Source organism: Lepeophtheirus salmonis, chromosome 3 (assembly GCF_016086655.4).
Source record: "Lepeophtheirus salmonis chromosome 3, UVic_Lsal_1.4, whole genome shotgun sequence".
Taxonomy (NCBI): domain Eukaryota; kingdom Metazoa; phylum Arthropoda; class Copepoda; order Siphonostomatoida; family Caligidae; genus Lepeophtheirus; species Lepeophtheirus salmonis.
This window is the reverse complement of record NC_052133.2, coordinates 12,563,043-12,586,672: the sequence shown is the minus strand read 5'-3', so window position 1 is coordinate 12,586,672 and position 23,630 is coordinate 12,563,043. Positions and strand designations below refer to the sequence as shown.

At 31.4% G+C, this 23,630-nt stretch overlaps 2 protein-coding genes and 1 long non-coding RNA gene across 15 annotated transcripts; 1 reads left to right on the top strand and 2 right to left on the bottom strand.

Annotated features, from left to right (window-relative positions):
• Positions 1–3,020: 3,020 nt before the first annotated feature.
• Positions 3,021–4,102, bottom strand: LOC139904840 (uncharacterized). The gene is made up of 3 exons (XR_011779089.1): positions 3,366–4,102; positions 3,174–3,313; positions 3,021–3,110 (listed from the first exon to the last, which is right to left on the bottom strand). It is a non-coding gene; the product is annotated as an uncharacterized lncRNA (long non-coding RNA).
• Positions 4,103–7,669: 3,567 nt separating this feature from the next.
• LOC139904868 (uncharacterized) lies at positions 7,670–8,197 on the bottom strand. The gene has a single exon (XM_071886846.1). The coding sequence runs from the start codon at positions 8,195–8,197 to the stop codon at positions 7,670–7,672; it is 528 nt and encodes a 175-aa protein (XP_071742947.1).
• A 913-nt stretch (positions 8,198–9,110) lies between these two features.
• On the top strand, positions 9,111–22,987 carry Ggt-1 (gamma-glutamyl transpeptidase). 13 transcript variants are annotated; one of them, XM_071887033.1, is made up of 10 exons: positions 9,111–9,284; positions 9,451–9,592; positions 20,191–20,382; positions 20,451–20,870; positions 20,921–21,118; positions 21,174–21,438; positions 21,498–21,688; positions 21,745–21,985; positions 22,061–22,174; positions 22,237–22,987. In XM_071887033.1, the coding sequence occupies exons 2-10, from the start codon at positions 9,534–9,536 to the stop codon at positions 22,384–22,386; spliced, it is 1,830 nt and encodes a 609-aa protein (XP_071743134.1). In that variant the 5' UTR covers positions 9,111–9,284; positions 9,451–9,533; the 3' UTR covers positions 22,387–22,987. The 13 variants fall into 13 exon arrangements, with proteins under 13 accessions (XP_071743134.1, XP_040563911.1, XP_040563913.1 ...); XM_040707976.2 differs by lacking the exons at positions 9,111–9,284; positions 9,451–9,592 and adding exons at positions 10,414–10,579; positions 11,162–11,647; XM_040707977.2 differs by lacking the exon at positions 9,111–9,284 and having other exon boundaries at positions 9,357–9,592.
• Positions 22,988–23,630: the final 643 nt, after the last annotated feature.

Here is a 23,630-nt window from a genome sequence, read left to right as displayed (position 1 = left end):
GTGCATGTCTCAAACAGAAAATTATATGTGGATTAACTAAGAAATTGAATTTTACCTAGAGATATACTGAATCCTTTTTCTACTTCCGAAAGAAAAATATTTATGTTATTCGATTCGATACATATCTTCAAAAAAATGTATAACTACTTTAAAAATTATCATGTCCATCTTTTGTGAATGAGGATATGATTCTTGAAGCTGAATTGGGGCATGTGAGCCTAAACTACTACATGGAGCTAGGCCAGAGATTAAAATTAGCTCCCAAGATTAGACGTAAAATAATTTTCCTCAACTAATTCAAAAGTGTAGTGTTCATATTTCTGTAAGGTTTTTTCCCGAATCCTCTCTGAAACATCATGTGTCGAAAGTTGATCAATTCAGAAGCTTCAAACAAACAGCACAAGTTATTTATATTTTTAAGCACTTTTGTAATTGCATAAGTGTGAACTCTAATACTATGTACGTCCAAAAAAGAGACAATTCATTAAAACTAATTTTTGTAAATGATCCGGAAGAAATTGATTTCTAGATGAAGCTTGCAGAATGGATTAAAAAATGGGAGACACTCACAAAGAAACATGGAGGTGGTTTATCTTCAGAGACATTTCACACCACCTATCAAACGTCATAGAACTCGCACATTTAGTAATATATTTACTGGATAAAAAATAAAATTAAGTTTATTCTTCTTCGTAAACTTAATTCGGACCCAATAGAAAGTCGTTTTGGGTGGTATAGACAACTTGCAGTTAGAAATAACTCTATCAGTTGTCGACAGTTTTTTAAGGCTGATAAATAAATCGTGTTAGCCTACTTTCAAAATCAATATCATCAATTGCATCAATTTTAGTCGATACAAAAGAATCTAATTATAAAATAGAGGAAGGTGTTTCTACATTTATCAGCCTTATATCTTCCAATTCTGCAATGGAATTAGATTCAGTTAAAGGTCTGGAGCCGCTCATTTATTTTGTATGTGGCTTTGTTACTCATTCTATTTTTAAAACGTTAAATCGGGAGTGCTGCAGCTAGTCCTAATTTTCAGATGGAAATATTACTTTCTCAATGGATGAATTGGGAAAATATCAAGAATTCGACTCCTTTGGTAATGAAATTAATAAAGGTGCTCTAAAAAATCCCAGTGATGTAATCTATCTTCTTGGAGAACATTTCTATCAACTGTTACAACATATTTTTTTTAAATAAAGAAAGGTGAAATGTTATTTTATCTATGGCTACTTCAAGAAGTATTTTTGTAAAAGGTGCAGATTTTGCACTTACAATAAAATTTCAGTATGGTTTGAAAAATCTTGATACAGTTATAATCATCTTCTTAGCAACACTTTCTTTAATCAAAAATGATTAATATGTTGGCAAAAAAAAAAAAAATGTGTCTGAAGCAAACAGCCATCTTCTTGTAAATAAAAAAAAAGGAAAAGTACTTGCGAAAATTCTTCTAACATTAAAAAAATTAAGAGCTAAAATCAGATTAAATAATGAATTAGCTCCTTTTTTTCTTCAATGTCATTTGTATATATTATCTTTGGTTCATTATTAAATTAATTTCAATTAAAATTATCTTTTAAGTTTTCAATAAAAAAATTAAATTTTTAGTAGTTTTAAAAGGGTCATTTATGACTTATGACCTGTTAAAGTTTCAATTTACTGCATTTACTTTATTTATATGATAAATGATAAATCTATTTGCACTCTAGTAAAAAAAAAGGCGCACGGCAAAGGAAGATATTGTTCCATATTCCTTTCAGTGTTCTCCAGCTGGACTGAGTCAAATAAATAATAATAGTTGAGATTAATTTGGCCAACCACCAACTCATTTTGTGGCTTTTTCCCCCCGATTATTTTGGATAAGAGGTTGTGTGATACAATAAAAGTAGCGACGTGAATATCCTTTATAATAATAAAGCAAAACTTGAATCCTTCTGTTGACGCCTAATATAGAGTTGTGGAAATCGTGTTTTGCGCAAGCACGCCCGCAAATACAACTTCAACTCTCTGGTTCCTCTGTTTCCCTTCGGACATAAACAAACTTTTATTCATAAATCATACTTGATGGCCGATGGGTAATTTCGAACATACTTATAACTCAAAAGTTGATAATATTGTAGAGAAAAACGCGTGCAAGGAGGAGGGGAAAAAAATACATATGGTATCATTGTTTAAAATACTGATGTGATTATCATCTACCTGCTTTTTATGATTTTTGAGGGTATAACGAAAGTATTTATTAGCAAAATGTTTAATGAAGATATACTACGAATAATTGACTGAGACATTTTTTATCCCTTACAGTAGATTTGAAAACGTCACACTCCATGAAATTGTAATTCATTATGAACCTTATTCTCAACATAATAGCTAATTAAACGACAAAGTAGAGTATTTCGAAATATATTTGAAGTTCCAGGTTTAAAAAAGAAGGCTTTAATTAAATATATATACATAATAAAAAATATACCATCATACATTTATGTTAAATATACAAAATTAAACAATTGGAATGATATAACTAATAACAATAAATTATATATACAGAATATTGAAATAATAGATTGATCAAAATAATATTTTCTTGTTCTGACACTGGAATTTAGTTAAATATGTCATAACTTTATGTTGCAAAACACAAGCGAGACGTGGAGTTTAATCAAAAAGATAATCACCCCTCTTCTTCATGTGGAAGTTGCTAAATACAATTGTGCACAGGATAGATATATCTCTACCGATGTGATCTAACTAATTATTAATAATAAAGTAAATGTCAAAATCATAAGATTAGACAATAAATATACTAATAAAAAAAATGTTAGAAATAAATCCATCTTAAAGATTTAGAGCAAAAGCTAATTATGTAGTAATGTCCGGCGATATTACTCCTTATTAAGAGCATCAAAAAAAGATATTTTCCCCGTTATTTATGCTTATATAACAACATACTATTATCATGAAAGATATACACAATTGCTAATTATAATACTACACCCAATGTAACTACCCCCGCCCCCTCTTGTTGTGACCATTTGAGCAGTTGTTTTTGCCTTTTATGAGTTTTCTGAACACCATTTCTTGGAGCCTATCAACCATAGCTAAGCCTTAAGTGATAAAACGAGTAACATTTATTGACTATGTAATATTGGAAAACCTAATGATCATACCCAAGTCTTTAAGGGAGGAAACTAGTCTCAGACAAACTAGTTGCGAACCATCCAAAGCTACTACCCCCGTTGTTGTGACCATTTAAACAGTTGTTTTTGCTATTTAATGAGTTGTGTATCATAATTCTTGATATGTTTAGCTAAAATAAAATCATATTTTAGGGTTAGATTTAAAAAAAATTGAATACTTACTGTTAGATAGTACAAAATTCAGAGTTCCATTTCGAAATTAGTAAATATTTTATACTTTTTACTGATAACTTGATCGTCATTTGGTGTGGATGACTCAAAACATTTTTATATGTATTTTTATAAATTACATCAGTACCAACATCCTCCATTAATTTAATGATGGTTCCTCGGGAAGGGATAGGTTTACCCGTGTATTTCTCCATAAATTTTTTAAACATAGATGATTAGCAATGGATAAGGTTATATTACATGGAATAAGCATCTTTGTGAGATCAGAGTTAAAGTCTGACTTGATGTATTCATCGTTAACTGGATTTTTTAGATGAATATCCATGCTCTTGATATGAGATGAGGATAATGAGTGGCGTATAATTCTAGACAGGGGACTAAAGGCATATTTATATCGACAAATCCGACAAACCATCTGTTTCTCATCCGGTCAGTATTTTCCAAATTCCTGGGCCTCCATTTTCAGAAATCTAGACAGAAGGCGACGTTATTTTAGGCATTTTATTCAGTTCTCTATGGACTATCACCATCTAATATTATATTAATATTGAATAATAAAGGCGGGAATGATAACGTTCTTGATAGAAGATGTATATTATTTAATCAATGATGCCATAAGTATTTCTTCTCTTCTCCTCGCACGCTTTTCTATTCTTACCAAAATGATCATCCTTACAGTTATAAGATATCTCAATTATGATTTTTTTAACATTATAAATTATCTGAAAATTTACTACATATAGAAGCTTCCCTTCACCAAAAAATAGCTTTACTTGGTAATATTTAATCAAAATAATATTATCAAGAAAAGGTCTTAATGTTAGTTATAATTTATTCTATGATACATATAGTATTAAATATTAATTGTCATAATATAAAACTTTGTTTACGAATATCAATACATATACAAGGTGGATATAACAAATTGTAATAGCATGTGTATAAATTAAATGCAAGCTATAATAATTTTTGCAAGAGGCTGTAGATATTCATTCCTTACATGGGGACATAAAACCATTTAGATAAAGAAAAATCGGTCACGACAATTTAAGTCTAAGGGAGAAATAGTCTTAAATTTGGTCGAAGTGCTCATCCTTCGCGAGGAAGAAGTTGAGTATCATATTATGCAATGACGCAATGGTAATGTGCGAGCCTCTAGAATATAAATCATCCTAAGGGACGTCTTGAATATTATTAATATATCATTTCCGTATAAATAACTATATATAAGTTCATATTATATTTGGTAAAATTATGTAAGACAAAATATATTGTACGAAAAATATATTATTCACCCAAAAATCGTTCATTGAAACTCTCAGTGTTCAATCCTCCAAAAGTCAACTCATAGTTTAAGTAAACCTTTGCCCTGTTAAGAGTCATTTAGTTACCTTAATGCCTATAACGCACGAATCACTATTATGAACCGTTACTATCACAAATAGCAATTCTATTAGTAAGTTTGAATTCGTGCTGTACTGCAAATATGGACAATGATACATCATGAATACTTCAAGTCTCACCCCCAATTTCGTTATTACTCGTAAGACCAAATATAATTAGAGAACATCAAATCCACCATTACATCGTGCATTCGGTAGGGCTTAAAAAGTATCTATAATCATCGTTAGACCTGAGATACAAGCATATAACTTCTATTTGAAAGAACATTCAAGGATGACGTCTAACAAATTGACCGGAGTCCGGAATTATAGAGAAGCACAATTAAGACTATTTGATGATGCAAATAAAATATGTGAAGTATATATTAATGGAGAATAGTAGAAACGGCAAAGAATAGTCAAAATCGTCTAACTGATTTAGTATCAAAGGGTGTTATCGAGAATATTCTATATATATATCGAAGAAGTCAAGGCTGCAGGAGATTGTGGAATAAGAGCCAAGAAAGATTGTGTAGACAGTGTGGTTTCCAATTTCCTCATGAGAATAGGAAAGTTTGTCTTGCAAAAAGAGTCGAATGCACAAGATGTGGTAAGAGAGGCTACTATGCAAGAGTATGCATGTGTCTAAAAGAAAACTCTATTTTGATCATCAACTCTATTCAAAAATTTGAACTAAATAAATTACCCATCGATGCATTGAATGTCCATGGAAACTACTTCAAAAATATAATAGCTACATATGACAGTGGTACAATTTTATCCGTCCCTGGATCAAGAGTTCAAAGAAAATATCGATTCTAACCCAATTAAAAGAGTATCGTTAGAATATATCTTTAACTTAAATTATTTATTTATTTACACATGAAGGAAGAGATATTGTTGTATATTATTAATATATAACTTCCCTATAAATAACGGGTCAATCAAAATTGCCGTCATTGAGCTCCCTTGATGATCTCTTGTCTCATCTAATGCAACAAAATATCATTTTCTTTCACATCGTATTTTATGCTATTCAAAACTCCTTGACATACTTCGACAGCCAAGTTGTTAACGAACCATCGACCTGGAGAATTTTTTCCAGTATATTTTTCAATAAACTTGGACAAATTGGGATGCTCCAGATCATTTAGAGGGATGTTACAAGACACAAATAACTTGGCTACGTCCAAATTGAATGATGAACCGTTTAATTCTCCTTCGTCTCCTTGAATCTTGTATTTCTTGATGAAGATTTTTAAGTTGTTGATGTGATGGGAGGTTTTGGAGTAGCGGATTACTCACCATAAAGAACGAGATGGGCACGAGAAACTGGCAAAAACGGTAAGATATACTATTATTTTCCAAATCATAATTCCACACATCAGTACCTCCGTTGTTAGAAACCCATGAAAAAAGGCACGTTTTCTTCGGCATAATGATGATGCACGTGAGAGAGCAGTAAGGGGGAAGTTGCTTTGTTGATGATTAGTACAATACTGAGGAAAATATGTTTAGAAGATGCAAGGGGACCTTCTATTCTGCCTCCAATATCTATCTAATACTAATATAATAATTAACTACGCTTATTTGTCCATACGAGCTGAATCTTCCCTCTATACTCTCAGACTGGAACATGGCAAGCAATATATATTCGAAGTCCTTATTCTCACTATCCAGCAAGTACTCAGCAAGATCTGCTGCAGCCAAACAAGTATGCTTAGTTGCCAAAAAAAAGTTTCGGTTGTGAGTCTTCTTTCACCACTATCTTCCCAAACAGTGTGTAAGTCGGCAAACTCTTTGAGGAAGGACAAACAAGCACGAGTTTCTTTTATGATGGGTTTTCTAATATTTTTATTTTTCCTCAGTCCAACTGTTGGTGTCTTTACATTTAAGATGTTCCACATGGTCCGTACAAATTCAAGAAACTCAACTGTGTCCATGAACTCATGTCTTTCATTGGAGTAAAACTTAAGGGCTCCAATGTTTGATTCATGAAAAATAGAATCAACTAACTGCACGTTCGTCTTTTCCATTGCTGTCGGATGAAGAGACTTGAGAGTAAGTTCATGAGCTTGTCTTACTTTATACGTGGATTACTTGTGATAGATCTCTTTAATGTGATCAAAATTGGGACGTAAACACGTTTTGGCACCCAGAGAGTTCAGAAGGATATTGAAGTATTCTTACCGCTGAAAACAGTTATAGATATTTTTGAAATTGTACACAGAATCGAAGAGGAGATGCACCTTGAGATAATTATTGTGAGGATGAATTATGGATGTTTACAGATGACAAGTATAAAGAAGCTGCGAGTAAAAGTTCCAGTTGGCAGTGTGGTTATCGACAGATAAGGCTACAACAATAAATAAAATTTGGTATAGTGCTTGTATGATGACTATATATTGACTAAAGATGAATTCGGCATTCAAATTTGCCACGGGGATAAGAGATACGACATTCATGTATTTTCCCCCAGAAGACTTTACCATAAAGATGAGGACAGTTTTAGTGGTTTGATTGTTCTCAGTTCCTAGAAACTTGCCTTTAACAAACTCCACTCTTTGAGCAGAGTAGACCTCATCATTTATGAGAGTCACATTTCGTTCTCTTCTATTCAGGTCCTTTATTCTGGTACTTAAATATTGTAAGGTTGAAACTGGCAAACTTGCCTCCACAGTTACAGCACTTGAAAGGGCACTAAGATGTTGGGAACATGGAATTGTGAGAGTTTTTGATCTATAAACTTGGTCGTAGAGGGCAGTACTCATATTTTGTCACAAAAGACAGACAGAAAGAAGGCCTGCACTGTACCTCCTCGCTTTTGGGTTCTGGAAGAGTAGTGTCAACTGCTCTGTTAAAAATTCCAACTTTGATGTTTGGGGTGTCTCCAAGTCTTGGGATTCTTTTCAACTAGCTCATAATGATTTCACACGTGTCGTATTGAGTCAATTGCTCCTTCGATCCAAGATATGCAGCAATATTGAATGCTTCATTCACGGAATTGATCTTATTCGATTTTAATCCAAGACAGTGAGAGACTGAAGTGTTTATGATCCTCTGATGTCGTAGGAAAATTTGAAGGTTGTCCTCGATTTCCATCCTTGCGTTGATTTCTAGGCCCTTGTCCTCCGTATCCTCAAATTTTACGAGTGACAATCTGGGTGCTTTTATAAAGAGAAATCCTGATGGCAATGTCTCCCGTGATAAATTATAAAACATATCAGTTGACGTGTGCACTTCTTCCTCATTGAACATTTTAGACTCCAATGCCTCTTGACGTTGATGTTCAAGTTGGAGTCTTTGACTAATTGTGGAAACTAGAGTTGGCTTTGGTGCTGGTGAGGAGAAGGAAAGGTAGTCCGGAGGCTTAAGGATGGCATTGCTTTGCTTTGGACAAACTGAGGGGACGGCATCATTTTCCAAGGGTCTACAAGTCATAAATAAATAACACATCAATTAAGAGAAATTTGAGCTGCTTTACCGACTACGAAGTTGCCTTCTATACTCCCGGCCTTTCCCATGTTGCTTGTCAACGGAATTAGTAATGAAGTCTTCTTCATTACAATGTAGGCAACATATCCTTGAATTTTCTGTTATTGTCTAAATGGTTGTTTTGATTTTAAGATTCGTGATTGATCTTGGTATTGCCCTTTCCCAGCATGACTGAAGATGAGGATTAGGGGGTACATTGGAACCAGGAAATTTGTGATAACTAATGTCAAGGTTCTTGGGGGTACCGCATATCCCTGTCTACATCCTGGGGCACAGCATTTCCATCCCATTCTTTTCCAAGAAAAAACGATATATATGAAAATCAAAGTAAGTAATAAATCGATAAAAACATTTCAGTATTTAAAAAATGAATTATTCATTGCGTTATCCTGATTATTTGAATAAAAAATGTATATAACCACCAAAAAATCGAGTAAAATTAAGTACTTTACTTAGATACTAATATCTTTTTCATTTTTTCTTCAAATGCTTTATATCATGGCTAAACTTATAGAATATGCCAATTTATTACTTACTTTAATTTTATAAACTTAGTTTTTTCTTCTCGAAATATGGTACTGAATCTTAGTTAACCTTAAAAGCTTGATTTTTTAAAAAAGGCTTTAAAGGTCAAACCTTCATGGATTGAAAGTTTTAATGGTCATATTCGTGTTCTACGGGTTAAATAACATTAATGCTGTTGCATTGTGTAATTTATCAGATATATGCATTTGTATCCTATTAATTAATTAGTACGCATAACATATCAAATAGGAGTTGGCACTAATATCACGTTGTGGTTTGGTCCATAATAATATCAATAAGCATAGATCTAAATGTTTTTTTATCTCAAAGTTTTGTTTTGTATAAGTAATTACGTTTAAAGTACAGAGTTATTATTTGATATATTTGATATATTATATCGTTAGTGCACGTGTCTCAACTTCAAGTGTTAGTGTTCTCCACCAAATGTTTTCAACTGAGAACAGCAGCTCCTTCACAACCTAAACATTCCTCTAGATAGTATTTACATGTATGTAATTAAATAAATTACTCGCAATTATTGAATGTTATTTTTTCACCTTATATTTTATGCAACTATAACATTGTGAAATTCGAGATCAATTCAGCTAGATATATATACATTATATCTAAATCACCTGAATTTATTAACTGTGTTTGTGTCTTCTCTTAAATAGGTAGTGAAAAAAAATCGTCATTTTAATAACCAGTTCTAGACATCAAGTGGCTCAAATAATATATCCCTCTCTTTAATACAATCATGACGCAAAATGCAATTTATGGATCTACGCAAACGATCCCTCGAACCTCTGTCAATAGGTAAGCTTTGTGTACTCTACAATTATAAGTAAGTGATGTTCTTATATTATGTGATAAGTTCTATTTAAGACATCATTAAGACCACATTGTTTAAAATCACATAATAAACGCATTTGACTGGTAAGTGAATAATAATATATTCAATTTAAATGATATATTATATACTTAATACGAAGTTGAAGGTATCATTTTTCCTTGAATTGATTTTAATAATTTTTTAAACGCTATTAGCAATAGTATTAAACATCACTCAATCTTTAAGTATATAATCGTTAAATCTATATGTTGTGAAGTTAAAAAATTAAATAAAGGATCCCTACCGGTTTTATAAGGGGCCATGGGCTCACATTTTATTGTAAAAATAGAATTCTAAAGTGGGTAATTTATTTACGTGAGCCTATAGGTAAGTCTTTTTCAAATATTTTACTAAAAAATTAGAAACAGAGGCAGAAAAAGCCAGGAAATCATTCAAAACAATTTTTAATAGTCTCAAATGCCTTATAAAACACAAATATTGCGTTGTGGCTTGGGTCATAATAATACCAATAAGCATAGATCTAAATGTTTTTTATCTCAGAGTGTTTTTTTTCTTTTGTATAAGTAATTACGTTTCAAGTACAGAGTTATTATTTGATATATTATATCGTTACTGTGTGTGTCTCAACTTCAAGTGTTTTTTGTTCTTCATCAATTGTTTTTAACAGAGAACAGCAGCTCCTTCAGAAGCTAAACGTTCACCTAGATAATATGTATGTAATTAAATAAATTAGTCGCAATTATTTTATGTTATTTTTTCACCTTGTATTTTATGGAACTATAACATTGTGAAAGTCGAGATCAATTCAGCTAGATATATGTACATTATATCTAAATCACCTGAATTTATTGACTGTGTTTGTGTCCTCACTTAAATAAGTAGTGAAAAAAAAGTAAATTCTTAAATTTAATAATCAGTTTCAGACATCAAGTGGCTTATATATTATTGATGTAATTTATGAATTTTTAAATTAAAATTGCTAATTAATAAGTATTATGTAGAGCATTTTATCGTGTAAATTATACTACTTTTAATTACACAATAACCAAGAAATTTTAATAGATCAAAATGAAATGATAGCTTAAATTAGACATTGATAATTAAAATGATTCAAGTAGTAATCAAGTATGGCATTATAAAACATAAAAATTGTAACTTCTACAAGCATGTCGTACAAGTTATAACTTGTACGACATGCCTGTAGAAGTTATGAGTTTTACAAAATGACAACTTGTTCACAATATAGATATAAAGTTTGTGTAAGACCGTAATCACTGGGGCCTTGCCCTCCATTAGTGTTTTTATTAGTAATAATTATTGATGGTCATCCATTGTCACTACAATTAGGCCGACCCTAATATTTAAGAAAAACTGTTATTACGGCAATGCTGTGGTCAAAGAAAGTACATTTTTAAAATTGAGATTTTTTGGTAATTTAAATATGGTACAGTAAATAGCTAGTTTAACATTTAACACCCACTTGTTGTAAGCGTCTCATCGCAATAATCAGCCATTTACTTTTTCAAATTTAGAATTGTTACAAAATACCAAGCCTAGTTTAAGTGTTTACATGTACTACTAAGCGGTGATATTAAATATAAACTACCGATTTTTTAAATTGGAACAAAAATTGGAGAAAATGAACGAACAAATTATTAGTACAATTAACTATAATTAATCGATGACGAATTCAATTCTTGTGAAGAAGGTTACGCACAACATAGAAAAACAGCCCACAAAGTGCAAGCCTGGATGGAGGAGGACATGGAGTCTTGACCCAAGAACTTGTGACCTCTTCAAAGGCCAAATCTGAATCCTTTGGATTACTCTATCTGGTGGCAAGTCGAGTTCAAGGCCTGCAGATCACGCCACAGCAATGTAACTGACCTGAAGTCCTCTCTGGAGAAAGAGTGGAAGCTCATGAGAAGGAACTACATTGCCAGTGTGTGCTCCACCTTCCGTGAACGCTTGAAGGCCGTCATTGTGACCAATGGATGTCAATTTCATAAATATTACCGGTAATTGTGTGCTCGATAATTGTCTTTAAGTAATCGATCACGTCTGACTTAATTGAAACTCAGGAGAAGCAAAAGTTTCCTCACGTTGATTAGTGGTACATCCATTTTGCATGAACGGTAAATGACACCATTATTAAATCATTCAACTTTTGATTTTTAATGTTTCTCACTGGTTCCTTGGCTTCCCAAGTACCAGTGCAGATGTTCCATTGACAAAAATCCAAGACTCTTTCCTACTTAAGATTAACTAGGCTCATCCGATTTTTTTTTACATTGCAAAGGTATATTGTTTGGTAACTAGGGGATATTATACCTGTAATATATATATTTGAATAATACTTATAAATAGAAATGTTGTATAAATTGGATCCCATCTTTTAAAGACCGGTTTGAAGGGGTTATTACCGATTTTTTTTTCTTTTTTCATTTCATACCTATTAACTATATCCAAGTACTGGTTTTTGAAGTATTTTCGGCTGTGCTGAGACTCGGTCTGAAACCAATTTTTTCTTGATTAATTTGAAAATATATTATAGTCGACAACGATTTAACAAAAATTTAATCTCTGACACAATAGTTTGAAATACTTTTAACTTCATATGACATCATTGTACCCATTTTCACAATTTGTAAACATTGATGACATCATGGAGAATTCATTTAAAAATCGGTTCTGACCTAATTTTAAATCAGATCAATAAAGACTCACTTTTTCAAGACTGTTTTAGAATGAAGTTGACTATACTAGCGGTCCAGAGCGAAATTCCTTTAAGGAAATTATAACGATCTATTATAATATATGTTGCAATTTAAATGCAGCACCAATCTTGCACATACCCTTCTCATTTCCAAATTTTCATAATATATGAAATGCAATATCCTAAACTTTTTGAAATGCTTACAATATCTGCTAGATGGTGCACATTCAGTCGGCAATCCACGAGTGCTGCTTGGTGGATTTTCTTGACAATTTATGAAGTCGCCTCCTCGTTTGGTCGACCACTCCGATCAGAGGTGCCTGCAAATGGGCTCGAGCTGAATTTAATTTCAAAGTTAAAAAGATTTGGGCTTGGCCTGAATTTGCTTGAGGTTTTCCTTGAATTTCTATATTGTTTTGTGCTTTTTTTGTGTTTTTTTTTTCGGTGAAAAGTTTGAGAGTTTAAATAAATATTGCTATGTGATATATCTGTTATCACATTATGGTATCCTCAAAACATCAAAAACTATGTATCTTCTTATCAGATGTCGATTTGTGTACCCATGTCTCTTATTTGTGTCTTTAATGTTGATTTATCAATCTCAAATTATTTCTTGTTTGGCAATGAATATTTAGTACTATTAAGTATTGCAACAGTTGGAAAGGTCGACATAGTTGGCTAAATACCAGTTAATTTTGGGCCTTTTTTCTTTCTTATGAGAGAAAAGTTAAGAGATTCAATACAAAGATTTCTTAGTGTGTTTGAGATTCTTCTCACTAAATAGATTTCCACATAATTAATTGATTAATAATTGCCAACGAATAGTTTTAATTTATTCATTTTAGAGACGCAATTTGACTGTCAGTATTTACTTATTAGCAATTTGTGAGCTCAAATAAGTCATTTTATGTATAAAAATAATTATGCATTGGTATCGATGGAATTGGCAGCATTGAGCCGATTCCAATTACCGATTTCCATACTTCAATAAAGGCAGATTCTTGTCGATTTCAACCCCTACAATTTTATTATTATAGATTGATTAATTATTCAATTTTTCTTATCGTTTACTAGGAATACTAAACTATGCAATGATTTGCTCAAAAATGAACGACTGAACAGTAAAAATAAACGAATGCGCGCCTGAACGTAAACTTTTCAGGAAATGATGAGATGAATAGAAAAATTATTAATATGCCTCAGGATCTTTACATATGTGAGGTCCGTCATACGTGTCTGCAGGATTATATTTGGGGAGGGGGGCTTGGATTTTGGAATTTTCTGAAGAAAAAAATAGACAAATTATTTCTTTTTTTTTTAATTCAAAAATCCATAGCTATTTACAAAAAAAAATCAAAAATTATAATATCTTTTTTTTTTAAATTCCAAACATTCATACATCTTCACAAAAAATTGAATTTTTTGAAAAAAAATTTCAAAAATCCACAGCTATTCATTAAAAAATTCAAATATTGTATTTTTTCAAAAATATTTCAAAAATTCATAGCTATGTATAAAAAATTTAAATTTTGGATAATATTTCACGAATTTAAATATTATTATTTTTTAATTTCAAAAATTTATAGCTCATCACAAAAAATTGAATTTTTTGAAAAAAATTTCAAAAATCAACTGCTATTCACAAAATAATTCAAATTTTAAATTTTTTCGAAAAATGTTTCAACATTCATAGCTATTCATAAAAAATTGAATTTGTTGGAAGAAAATATTAAGAATCTAGAGCTGTTCATACAAAATTGTATTGATTTAAACTAGACGAATGCGCGCCTAAACGTAAACATTTCAGGAAATGAAGAAATGAATAGAAAAATTTGGATTTTGGAATTTTCTGAACAAAAAAATAGTAATATTATTTTTTTTTTTTTTAATTTCAAAAATCCATAGCTATTCACAAAAAAAAATCAAAAATTATAATATCTTTTTTTTTAAATTCCAAACATTCATACATCTTCACAAAAAATTGAATTTTTTTTTTTTTTGAAAAAAAAATTCAAAGCTCCACAGCTATTCTTTAAAAAATTCAAATATTATATTTTTTCAAAAAATATTTCAAAAATTCATAGCTATGTATCAAAAATTTAAATTGTTTGAAAAAAAAAATGAAAAATCCAGAGCTGTTCATACAAAATTGAATTTTTTGTAAAAAAAAATACATAATCAATTGCTATTCATAGAAAATTAAATTTTTTAGAAAAAAAATTGAATAATTAATATGTTATTGACATTTGAATATTGGGGGAGGGGGGGACTTAGCCTCCAGCTCACACTCGTGGACGCCCCTTATTTTTATGTAACAGTATAATTTCTCAATCCATTATTAAATGAGAAGTTACAGTAAGCGTCCTTGGTTGCCATCCTTTATTTTCTTTTAGACAAAGAAATTACTTTATGTAACGCTCCGAATTCTGTAACTGAATTTGGAGCAACCACAATATTGTAAAAATTATAGGTATATACTATATTTCCTACAAGGTAATGTGAAATACTAGAAGTGGGACAGAAAAGAAGAAGAAAACTTTTCTTTGAATGAGTTGTATACCTATTTCATACATAAGTATGTCCTAAATATAGTATACACATAAGATGTGCCACCTATGTGTACATTAGGTTAAGATCTTTTTACAAACTAATAAACCTGAACTTTTGGGAGATGACTGTTATATCAATTTCGAATAAAGTTTAATTTTAAAAGTTAGTAAAACAAAAAAAAACACGCATAAAAGGGTTTCAACTTTATTTATAAGTTTATGTTTATAATTTGTGATATACAAATACAAATGACACTTAAGAAGCTCATATATACAAAATATAATTCTTGGACTTTTCTAGAATCCAAAATATTTGTAGTACTGTCTTCCAGAATATAATTTTTTTTACGACAGGATCATACATATCTTGTATTAATTTAATACCAAGAAATATTCTGCACAAGGCCGATAATAAGATATTATATTGAAATTTTTTATCATTTCTCTACGAACTACTTATAAGAGATCCATGACTCCCTTTTGAGTCACGGTCTACCTATTGACAAACATTTTTTAACACATAACAACAATATTATATATGTTTAAGAAGCAAGGTCAAGCCCTTGGGTTCCCCTGATATTTGTGTAGAGTTCTATTCTTATCTAAAACGTTTCACTTAGTAGTATCGAAAACACAGCCATGGATTCAACAACAGAAGATTTCAAGCCTATTACATTTTCAGTGGCATAATGCAGGAGAGATGATTTTAGTGAAGAACGATCTGAATATTAGCTATGGTAAGGTAACAGGGATGGACAAGAAAAGAGTTGCAAAGTTGAGGAAGGCCTTGATGGAGATCAAGGATCCTAGGGGAGTTATCTCAATTAAGAAGGTGCTCGAGCAAAGATCAACAAGATTACTCATACAAACAAACAGTATCTGATCGACTTCATTGTCCCTGACTGCAATAGCTTAGATCTGACATTTGTTTACAGGTCCTAAATGCGGTTCAGGATACAAATCGAGGCCGTTATTGAGGCCTCTGGTGTTTACATTGAGCAGCGATATATATTCTTTAAATAAACATTTTATATTATTTTAAAGTAGATCAATCAAAAGCCCTGGATTTCGTTGTTATAAACTATACATTCATATAGATGATCTTTATTACAAATTATGCGTGATTATTTTTATTACAATAATCAAATAAATGGAGTTTTTGATATTTGTATGTAAATTTGATTCATTGGCAATACAGGCAAAAAAATTTGAAAAAAAGTTAAATAGGAATAACCTTGTGTACATTATGTACATATATTTATAGAGAGGAAGACGCCAGAAGGACGATTCAAGACCAAAAATATGTACGCACACGTTTGGAAACTTGAAACACTCGCTTCCCCCCTTTCTCCCCTTCATTTAAAAAAAAAGGTATTTTTACTTGTACTATCATTTGATAACCCATCAGTGAATACATATATATCATAAAATAAATCTGCACAAGAACACATTAAAGTTGTACCTCTTTCGAAATTCAGCATGAATTTAGGAAATTTTAAACTCTTTGGTTTATCGTAAGTACATTATTCATATCATCTTATACCTATACTAAACACATTACAGGCGATAGTTTAACTAATTTATGAATTTGTTCATTCAAATTGTTTCATTTATTCCTCTATATCTGTTGACCTGTGTAAAGTGTTCAACAAAATTCCCATTCCAATTTTTACTATTATTCTTTTTTTTTCTGAAGATGTGTGAATGAAAGATATATGTATTTTTTCTATCATTCATACCTCAGCCGTCTTGTCTACTCTTTATCATTGTACTATTATAACACCGTCACCTGAAAAATAATACTTCTAGGAGACATTTAGTCTCAACAGATCTGTTGTTGCAATAAGATCTGTAACTGAGTATTTACTCTAACTAATAATGATTGTCGACCATCTACTCTAAGAAAAAACTATGTCCTTGGTTCCTAAATCCCTTCAGTTTCTAAATTGGATCAATATAATTTTTTGCTCCGATAATATTTTCATTTCTGAAAAAGTATTAGTATTACATAAAAAATGTCTATCAAAAATGTTTTTTGGGATCCCATTTTTAATAGTTTTACGGATATTGAAGATAAGCTATTAATTGGGTAGCCACAATTTAGGTTCCATTGACTCTTAAGGACTCTTTCTAACATAATTATATAATTTAATTTCTATAGCTGACGTCTTATATCTGTTTGTTTGTTGTTCCTTTAATTGCTCTGATGGAGTCGTACTGATTAAGTATAAATAAACTTATAGTAATACATTTACTCCATCTAACCTAGGAATCTTCTTTGAATTCCATATACATTGCTACCGAGCGCGCTCTCCATTGAGCTACGCCGTTTCATATCTACTTATACTGCCGTAGTGCATTATCAGATTTTATTTGTAGAAATTAAAAGTGATATTAAATTATAAAACAGAAGGGGGGTTGAGGTCAATCTGTGATGTGATGGGGTTAAGTGTAAAGGACTGGGTCTTTGATGGACTTGCGTTTATATTCTGACAAAAATAAAATTAAATAATATTTAAAATATTAGCTTTGGATTCGACTTAAAAGATTTGAGTTTGGTCAGTTCGAGCATTTAAGTTCTGCTTCGATTATTCAAAAATGGTTGAGGAAAGAAGCAAAAATATGCTCAGCTGACAATCAAATACACTTCAATTTTTTATCAACTTTATTTTCATAATAAATGAGCGTTTATGGTTTTTTACCATCCTTTTGAGCGTGACACTTCAAATTTTTATAATCAGTTTTTTAGAGTTCGAATAAAATACATATTAAGACATTTTTAGTTTTTTTTTTACCATAAAAGTATCTTAGATTTATCCTTATTTTAATTTAACTTATATTTTAAGTCGATTTGCAATATTTATATAATTAAAGGTGTGCTTAGAAATGCTTCGGGGTAGAGTTCAAACCGTATTTTGTCCCAGCACTTCACCTGTACAACCTAAGGGCCGGTGTGTGTTTTGGGATATAAAGAGGGTTATTTGATACTCAGAAAAGCAGTGGCAGAAGAATTTAACCTGCCTTGGGGCCGAGCATCTCAACTAAACAACCTGTGGGTAGCAATATATTATAGCATATTAGAAGGGTGTCCTTGCTGCTTAGAAAACCGTCGACGATATACTCGAACTAACATATATTCAGGCTGTATACTAACTACTGTTTCTAACGTGATCATTAATGAATATAAAGTTAATTTTTCGCAAAAGAATACTAATTAATTTACTTACATGACATACATATATTTCCACAATAACTATTTATCATCCTATCATTTTAAATGGAATTAAAATATGAAATTATATATAAATAAACTTTATATCATTTTTTAGGGAAATTATCCCAAATAGTCCTTCGGCTAAATGTCCGTTCAGCAAATTGTACTTTCGGTCTAATGTCCTGGAACCCTTTGATGTTATTTGATTTAAAATGCGTCATAAATAAATATATATGAATTTAAATATAATTACAATATTTTCCTTGCAATAATCCTATTTAAAATGAAAAAGGATCTCCTCTTTAAAACAGTAATTCATTTTCTCTCCCCCCTTCTAATAAAAATCATAAATTAAATTTGACTCAAACAATATAAAACCGGATATATTATGTATTTATTAACAAAAGTCCTCGAATGCTTTAGACAGGATGTGTAAAAAGGACATGTCCGTTAGTATAAAAAAGTACAGTTGGTCATTCTACATTAATTTCTTATTAATAAACCATTCATCTAATAAGAAGTACCTCGTTGACAACATTAAAATGAATATAGTTATTGATCGCTGATCCCTTGAGATTTTTAAAATGTTCTAAACCACTTTGATGATTATTTTACTTTTCTTTTTTTGAGTAGTTAAAGAAAGGGTGGATTCCCTGCAAATATAAAGAAGAAAGCTGTTATGAGGGGAGTACATCCAGGGCCTTAATTATTATTATTTTTTTTTTTTGTGGTGTATTGATTCTGTTCTACAAATAATATTCCAAAGATATTTTATACATATATTATTTAAATACCTAATATCAAATGCCTTTGTTAAGTCTACATCTGTATCTTTACTTAAATCTTTAAAAGGAGTCCTTCAAATAGGATTATGCAAAGTCATAAAGAGAAAGTCAATTAAGTACAACTGGATGTCCATACATTTTTACAGGGATGATGAAGAGTACAAGTTGAGATAGTTGTACAAGTTGAAACTTGTATAAGTAAATTTACAAGTTGCAATTTATTTGTCATAAAATGCCTTATTTAATTACAAAATGAGTCATTTTAAATACATTCTTTTGAATAATACTTCATTTTGAATGATTATCAGAAATAACTTATTTATTTTTCTTTGATACGGTCAAGCATTCTTATCGCCTTTTCTTTTAAAGGTCCATCTTTTTTCATCTTTATGGTTTCCTCATATAAATTTATTCTCAGTTTATATATTTACATTTTTTAAATATATTCAGTGTGCGGCTCCATTAAGAGGTGACCTGGGACAATGGCCTCCTAAAACCAGCCCATTGTGCCACAAAATACTTATGAATGAGTAATTATCATTGGAAAAGTACACTTATATTGAATTATTTTATTCAACTATCCTCATCGCGTCATGTTACCTACTCTAAATTTTCATTTCATTTTTTAGTTGCAACTTGTACAAGTTACAACTTGTACAATATCACAACTTGTACTCAACATAAATATATATGTGGGTATAATAGACAACATTTGTACATTCATGTATAACTAATACAATATTGTATAAAGGAAAACCCATACCATCTGCGCAAGCGCCGAATAATTCAATTGTATTCTATGATTGAAATAGAATCAAAGCCTTTCCTAAATAGCATCATATTGTATCTAGTGTTTCTATTTAACTTATGGTGGAGGGAAAAAATGTGATTATGAATAGAGAATGAGCCAGATTCAATATTTAAAGAAATGTCTACATCGAGTCCGTCCAAGAGTGGGGATCCTCTAGGTGAGGACTCACTCATTGATCCCTCACGAGGTCGTGAAGAATATAAATATTTCCGAATAAACGACTCTGACGAAATGGATGAGGATGAAGAGGAAGATCATTTCCAATCCTTTGCTGATCAAGGACTTCTTTTTGACTCCTGGGCTAGTGTTCCATATCGGAGCTTTGCAGGGAAATATTGCCCCTGTTCTGAGTACTTTTGGGGGTGAGGGACTCATGGAATTATACTACAAATAAAATAGTAGCTCTTATTTCTATTTGAAATTGTTTTTTATTCCAAATGATAATTAATCATTAGCTTAACTTATTATTTCCTTTGATTTCTGCAGGTTTCGTTTGACGAAAAAACAATTACTTTTAATGTCTATGGGTCTCGTCATTTCATTCGTAGCAATCATTGTTTCAATACTCTATCTGGGGCAAGCACACGCTATTCCCTCTGAAAAGGAGCGAGTCTATAACGCAATATACTCCAATGGGGCGATCTCCATAGATGGACCTCGTTGTGCTAAAATTGGATAGTGAGTATCAAGAGTACTATTTTTAATAAGTACATATTAGTAGATTGTTCTAAATCCTTGATTCTCAGTGATGTGATTAAGCGGAATGGAAGTGTTGTCGATGCGGCCATTGCTGCACTTTTTTGCAACGGAATAGTATGCCCTCATAGTATGGGTATTGGTGGGGGATTTGGTATGATATATTACCGAAAGTCTGATGGAAAAGCCTTCTCCTTGAATGCTCGAGAATGGGCACCTGAATGGTCAAATTATACCATGTTCAATGGGAACCAGAATGCTTCCACTTTTGGACCCTTATCAATGGCCGTTCCAGGAGAAATTATGGGATATTGGGAAATGAAAAAAACTCTAGGGAGTCCTTCTGTAACTTGGGAGTCCATCATTCAACCCAGCATTGATATGGCTCGAAATGGAATCCAAGTTTCGAAGCATTTGGCAAAAACTCTTAAAGAAATGAGGGATTATATATTCATGAGTCAGGGATTAAAGTAAGATTCCAAATAAAAGTATATTATTCGATGAAACATATTTTATGTAGAGAAATCTTTGTGGATCCTGGAACAAACGATATTCTCCAAGAGGGAGATGTATACAAGCGAGAAAAATTTGCAGATACCCTGGAAAAAATATCTGAAAACCCCATGGATTTTTACAAGGGACAAATGGCCGAAGCTATTAGTAGGGAAATCAAAATGGAAGGTGGTATTATCACGACACAGGACATGAACTCCTATAAGTAAGACACTGTCTCATAATATAGAATAACAATTGTTATCATGTTCCTTCATTAGAGTTGAATGGATGGATCCCGTGGGTTTTGAATTCCAAGATGGCCTTAAAGTACATAGTATTTCTCCTCCTTTTGGTGGAGCAAATCTCATTTATATCTTAAATATCCTGGATCATTATCCAAAGGATGAACTTAAAAGTATTTTCTACTCAGAAGAGCCCGCACTCTGGTATCATCGTTTGACTGAAGCGTTTAAGTGGGCTTATGGAGTACGTTCCAGACTCGGTGATCCCAATGATGAACAAATAGCCAGTAGTGTCGAACAGGTAATAATCCATAGGAGAATCAATATAGCAATCTACATATTTACTCTATCTTTATGAAGTTAATCAAAGAAATAACGTCACCAGAATATGGTCAAGAAGCGTTTAAACTTATCAATGACTCTTTTACTGTGAACAACGCTTCTTTTTATGGCGGAGATTTTGTGTCAAGAGAGGACCATGGTACGTCCCAACTCTCAATCATAGGCCCCAATGGTGACGCCATATCTGTTACTAGCACAATCAATACCCAGTACGCGACATTCACTTCATAATTGATTTATTATAATTTGTATTCTTTTTCATAAGCTTTGGCTCCAAGGTTGTGGGGCAAGAAACAGGGATTATTTATAATAATGAAATGGACGATTTCTCATCACCAAATATAACAAATTATTTTGGTTTGAAGCCATCTCCTAATAATTTCATTCGACCTAAAAAACGTCCAGTCTCTTCCATGAGTCCTTCTATTTTTGTGGATCACAATGGTAGTGTTGTGTTATCAATTGGCGCAGCGGGAGGCTCACGAATCACAACTGCCACTGCATATGTATAGGCTTAGATTTCAAACTGAATCTTTGATCAATTTAATTAATGAATCCTTCTTTTTTATTACTTGAAATAGACCTCGTTACTCAATCTGTGGCTTGATAAATCCATTGATATTTCGATAGATATGAGAAGAATACATCATCAACTTTTGCCCATGGAGCTACACTACGAGAAAGGATTTGATGGAGTGAGCTTGATTTCTTTTCTTTATATTTAATTATGTACTTTATTGTCCTTCTTTATTTAAAGGAAATCCTCGATGAACTTAAATCTCGCAGACATGTCGTCGTGGAGGACAATCCCGACTATTCCGTTGTTCAAGCTGTAGCAAGAACGTCAGATTTTAAATATCATGCATTTTCGGATACTCGAAAAGATGGGGAGGTTTATGGGGAATGAGAAACTAGTACATTCATTACCTAGGCGGCCTTATTCAATTACCTACTTTCTTTAGATTACAGTTCAGCAATACCAATGACTTATGAGCAATAATTGATCCTTTATTTATCATTTGACTTTAATACCATATTCCTCAAATTTTATAATTCATTAGCAAAGTTTGACGATATAATATTTTACATAATTTTTCCAATCCTCCTAGTACTTAATATTATAAGTATCATATATTACATCAAGACGTTATCCACTAATATGAAAATGGATAATGTGTTTTTTTTTTTTTTTTTGTTAGTTGTCAATCTTTATTCTACTGATCCTGCTCCTTATTAGAGTTCTAAACGTTGATAAGGTTGCACACGAACTAGCTGTTGTGAAGCTCTAAACAATTTCATACTTTTTAACTAAGAATAATTACAAGACTACCAGTTTTTAGTCTTTCTCTTCCAGCATCTTTTTGGAGGAAGGGTTGCGAGATACAATAAAGATAACGTTATGTCATTAAATTATTTCCTTTATTGTTACTTATATTATTATTTTACCTAATTTATTATATATAATAACCAAAAAATTTGACGCAATAATAAACTTGGATTCTATCAAACATTTGTAATATTCCTTTTTACATCTAAAAACAGTGTAGAGTTGTATAAAATATGAGTTGACCCAAGGTAACTTGAAATATCTGGTATTTCAATTACGCATATTTGGACTGATGTGTCTCTTCCACTGCGCATTTTCCTATGTCGATGGAGCGTCATATATTATTAAATTCATCGATTGAGTTAAACGTATAGTTATAAAGTTATTGATCTCAATAATTAATTCTAAAATGTTTCTCAGTTTTTAAACAAACTTAATAACTTTTTAGATACAATCTCTAAAAATATTGAATTTGTTAGTTAAAGATTTGTGTTCCAATATGATGACTCAAATTCATTCTGGGAGGATATAAAATGATTTTTAAGTAGATATATTAAAATAATTCTAAGACATATGGGTTTATTAAACTAAATGCCATCAATATTATGCATAGAACAAACTGATTGGAATGTCAGATTTATAAAAAGGTATACACAAAATAAATTATTATAAATGTAAAAGTTAGGTACTGCTTCTTCATCTTTTTCAATATATTTCATGATATGATAACTGCTTCGTTGGTTATGTAAATACTTAGGAGTTGAGGATTGCGTCACACTGATGTGTTATGAATCCCGCGAGTTCTAAAATTGAGTTTCTTATCC

What these genes read in the sequence shown, in the direction of transcription:
- Ggt-1 (XM_040707975.2), top strand. Translation starts at nt 19,822, where the DNA reads ATGTCTACATCGAGTCCGTCCAAGAGTGGGGATCCTCTAGGTGAGGAC. An exon ending in CGTTGTGCTAAAATTGGATA is followed by an intron (nt 20,383 to 20,450) that starts GTGAGTATCAAG and finishes CTTGATTCTCAG; the next exon opens with TGATGTGATTAAGCGGAATG. An exon ending in TTCATGAGTCAGGGATTAAA is followed by an intron (nt 20,871 to 20,920) that starts GTAAGATTCCAA and finishes TATTTTATGTAG; the next exon opens with AGAAATCTTTGTGGATCCTG.
- LOC139904868 (XM_071886846.1), bottom strand. Translation starts at nt 8,197, where the DNA reads ATGACTTGTAGACCCTTGGAAAATGATGCCGTCCCCTCAGTTTGTCCA.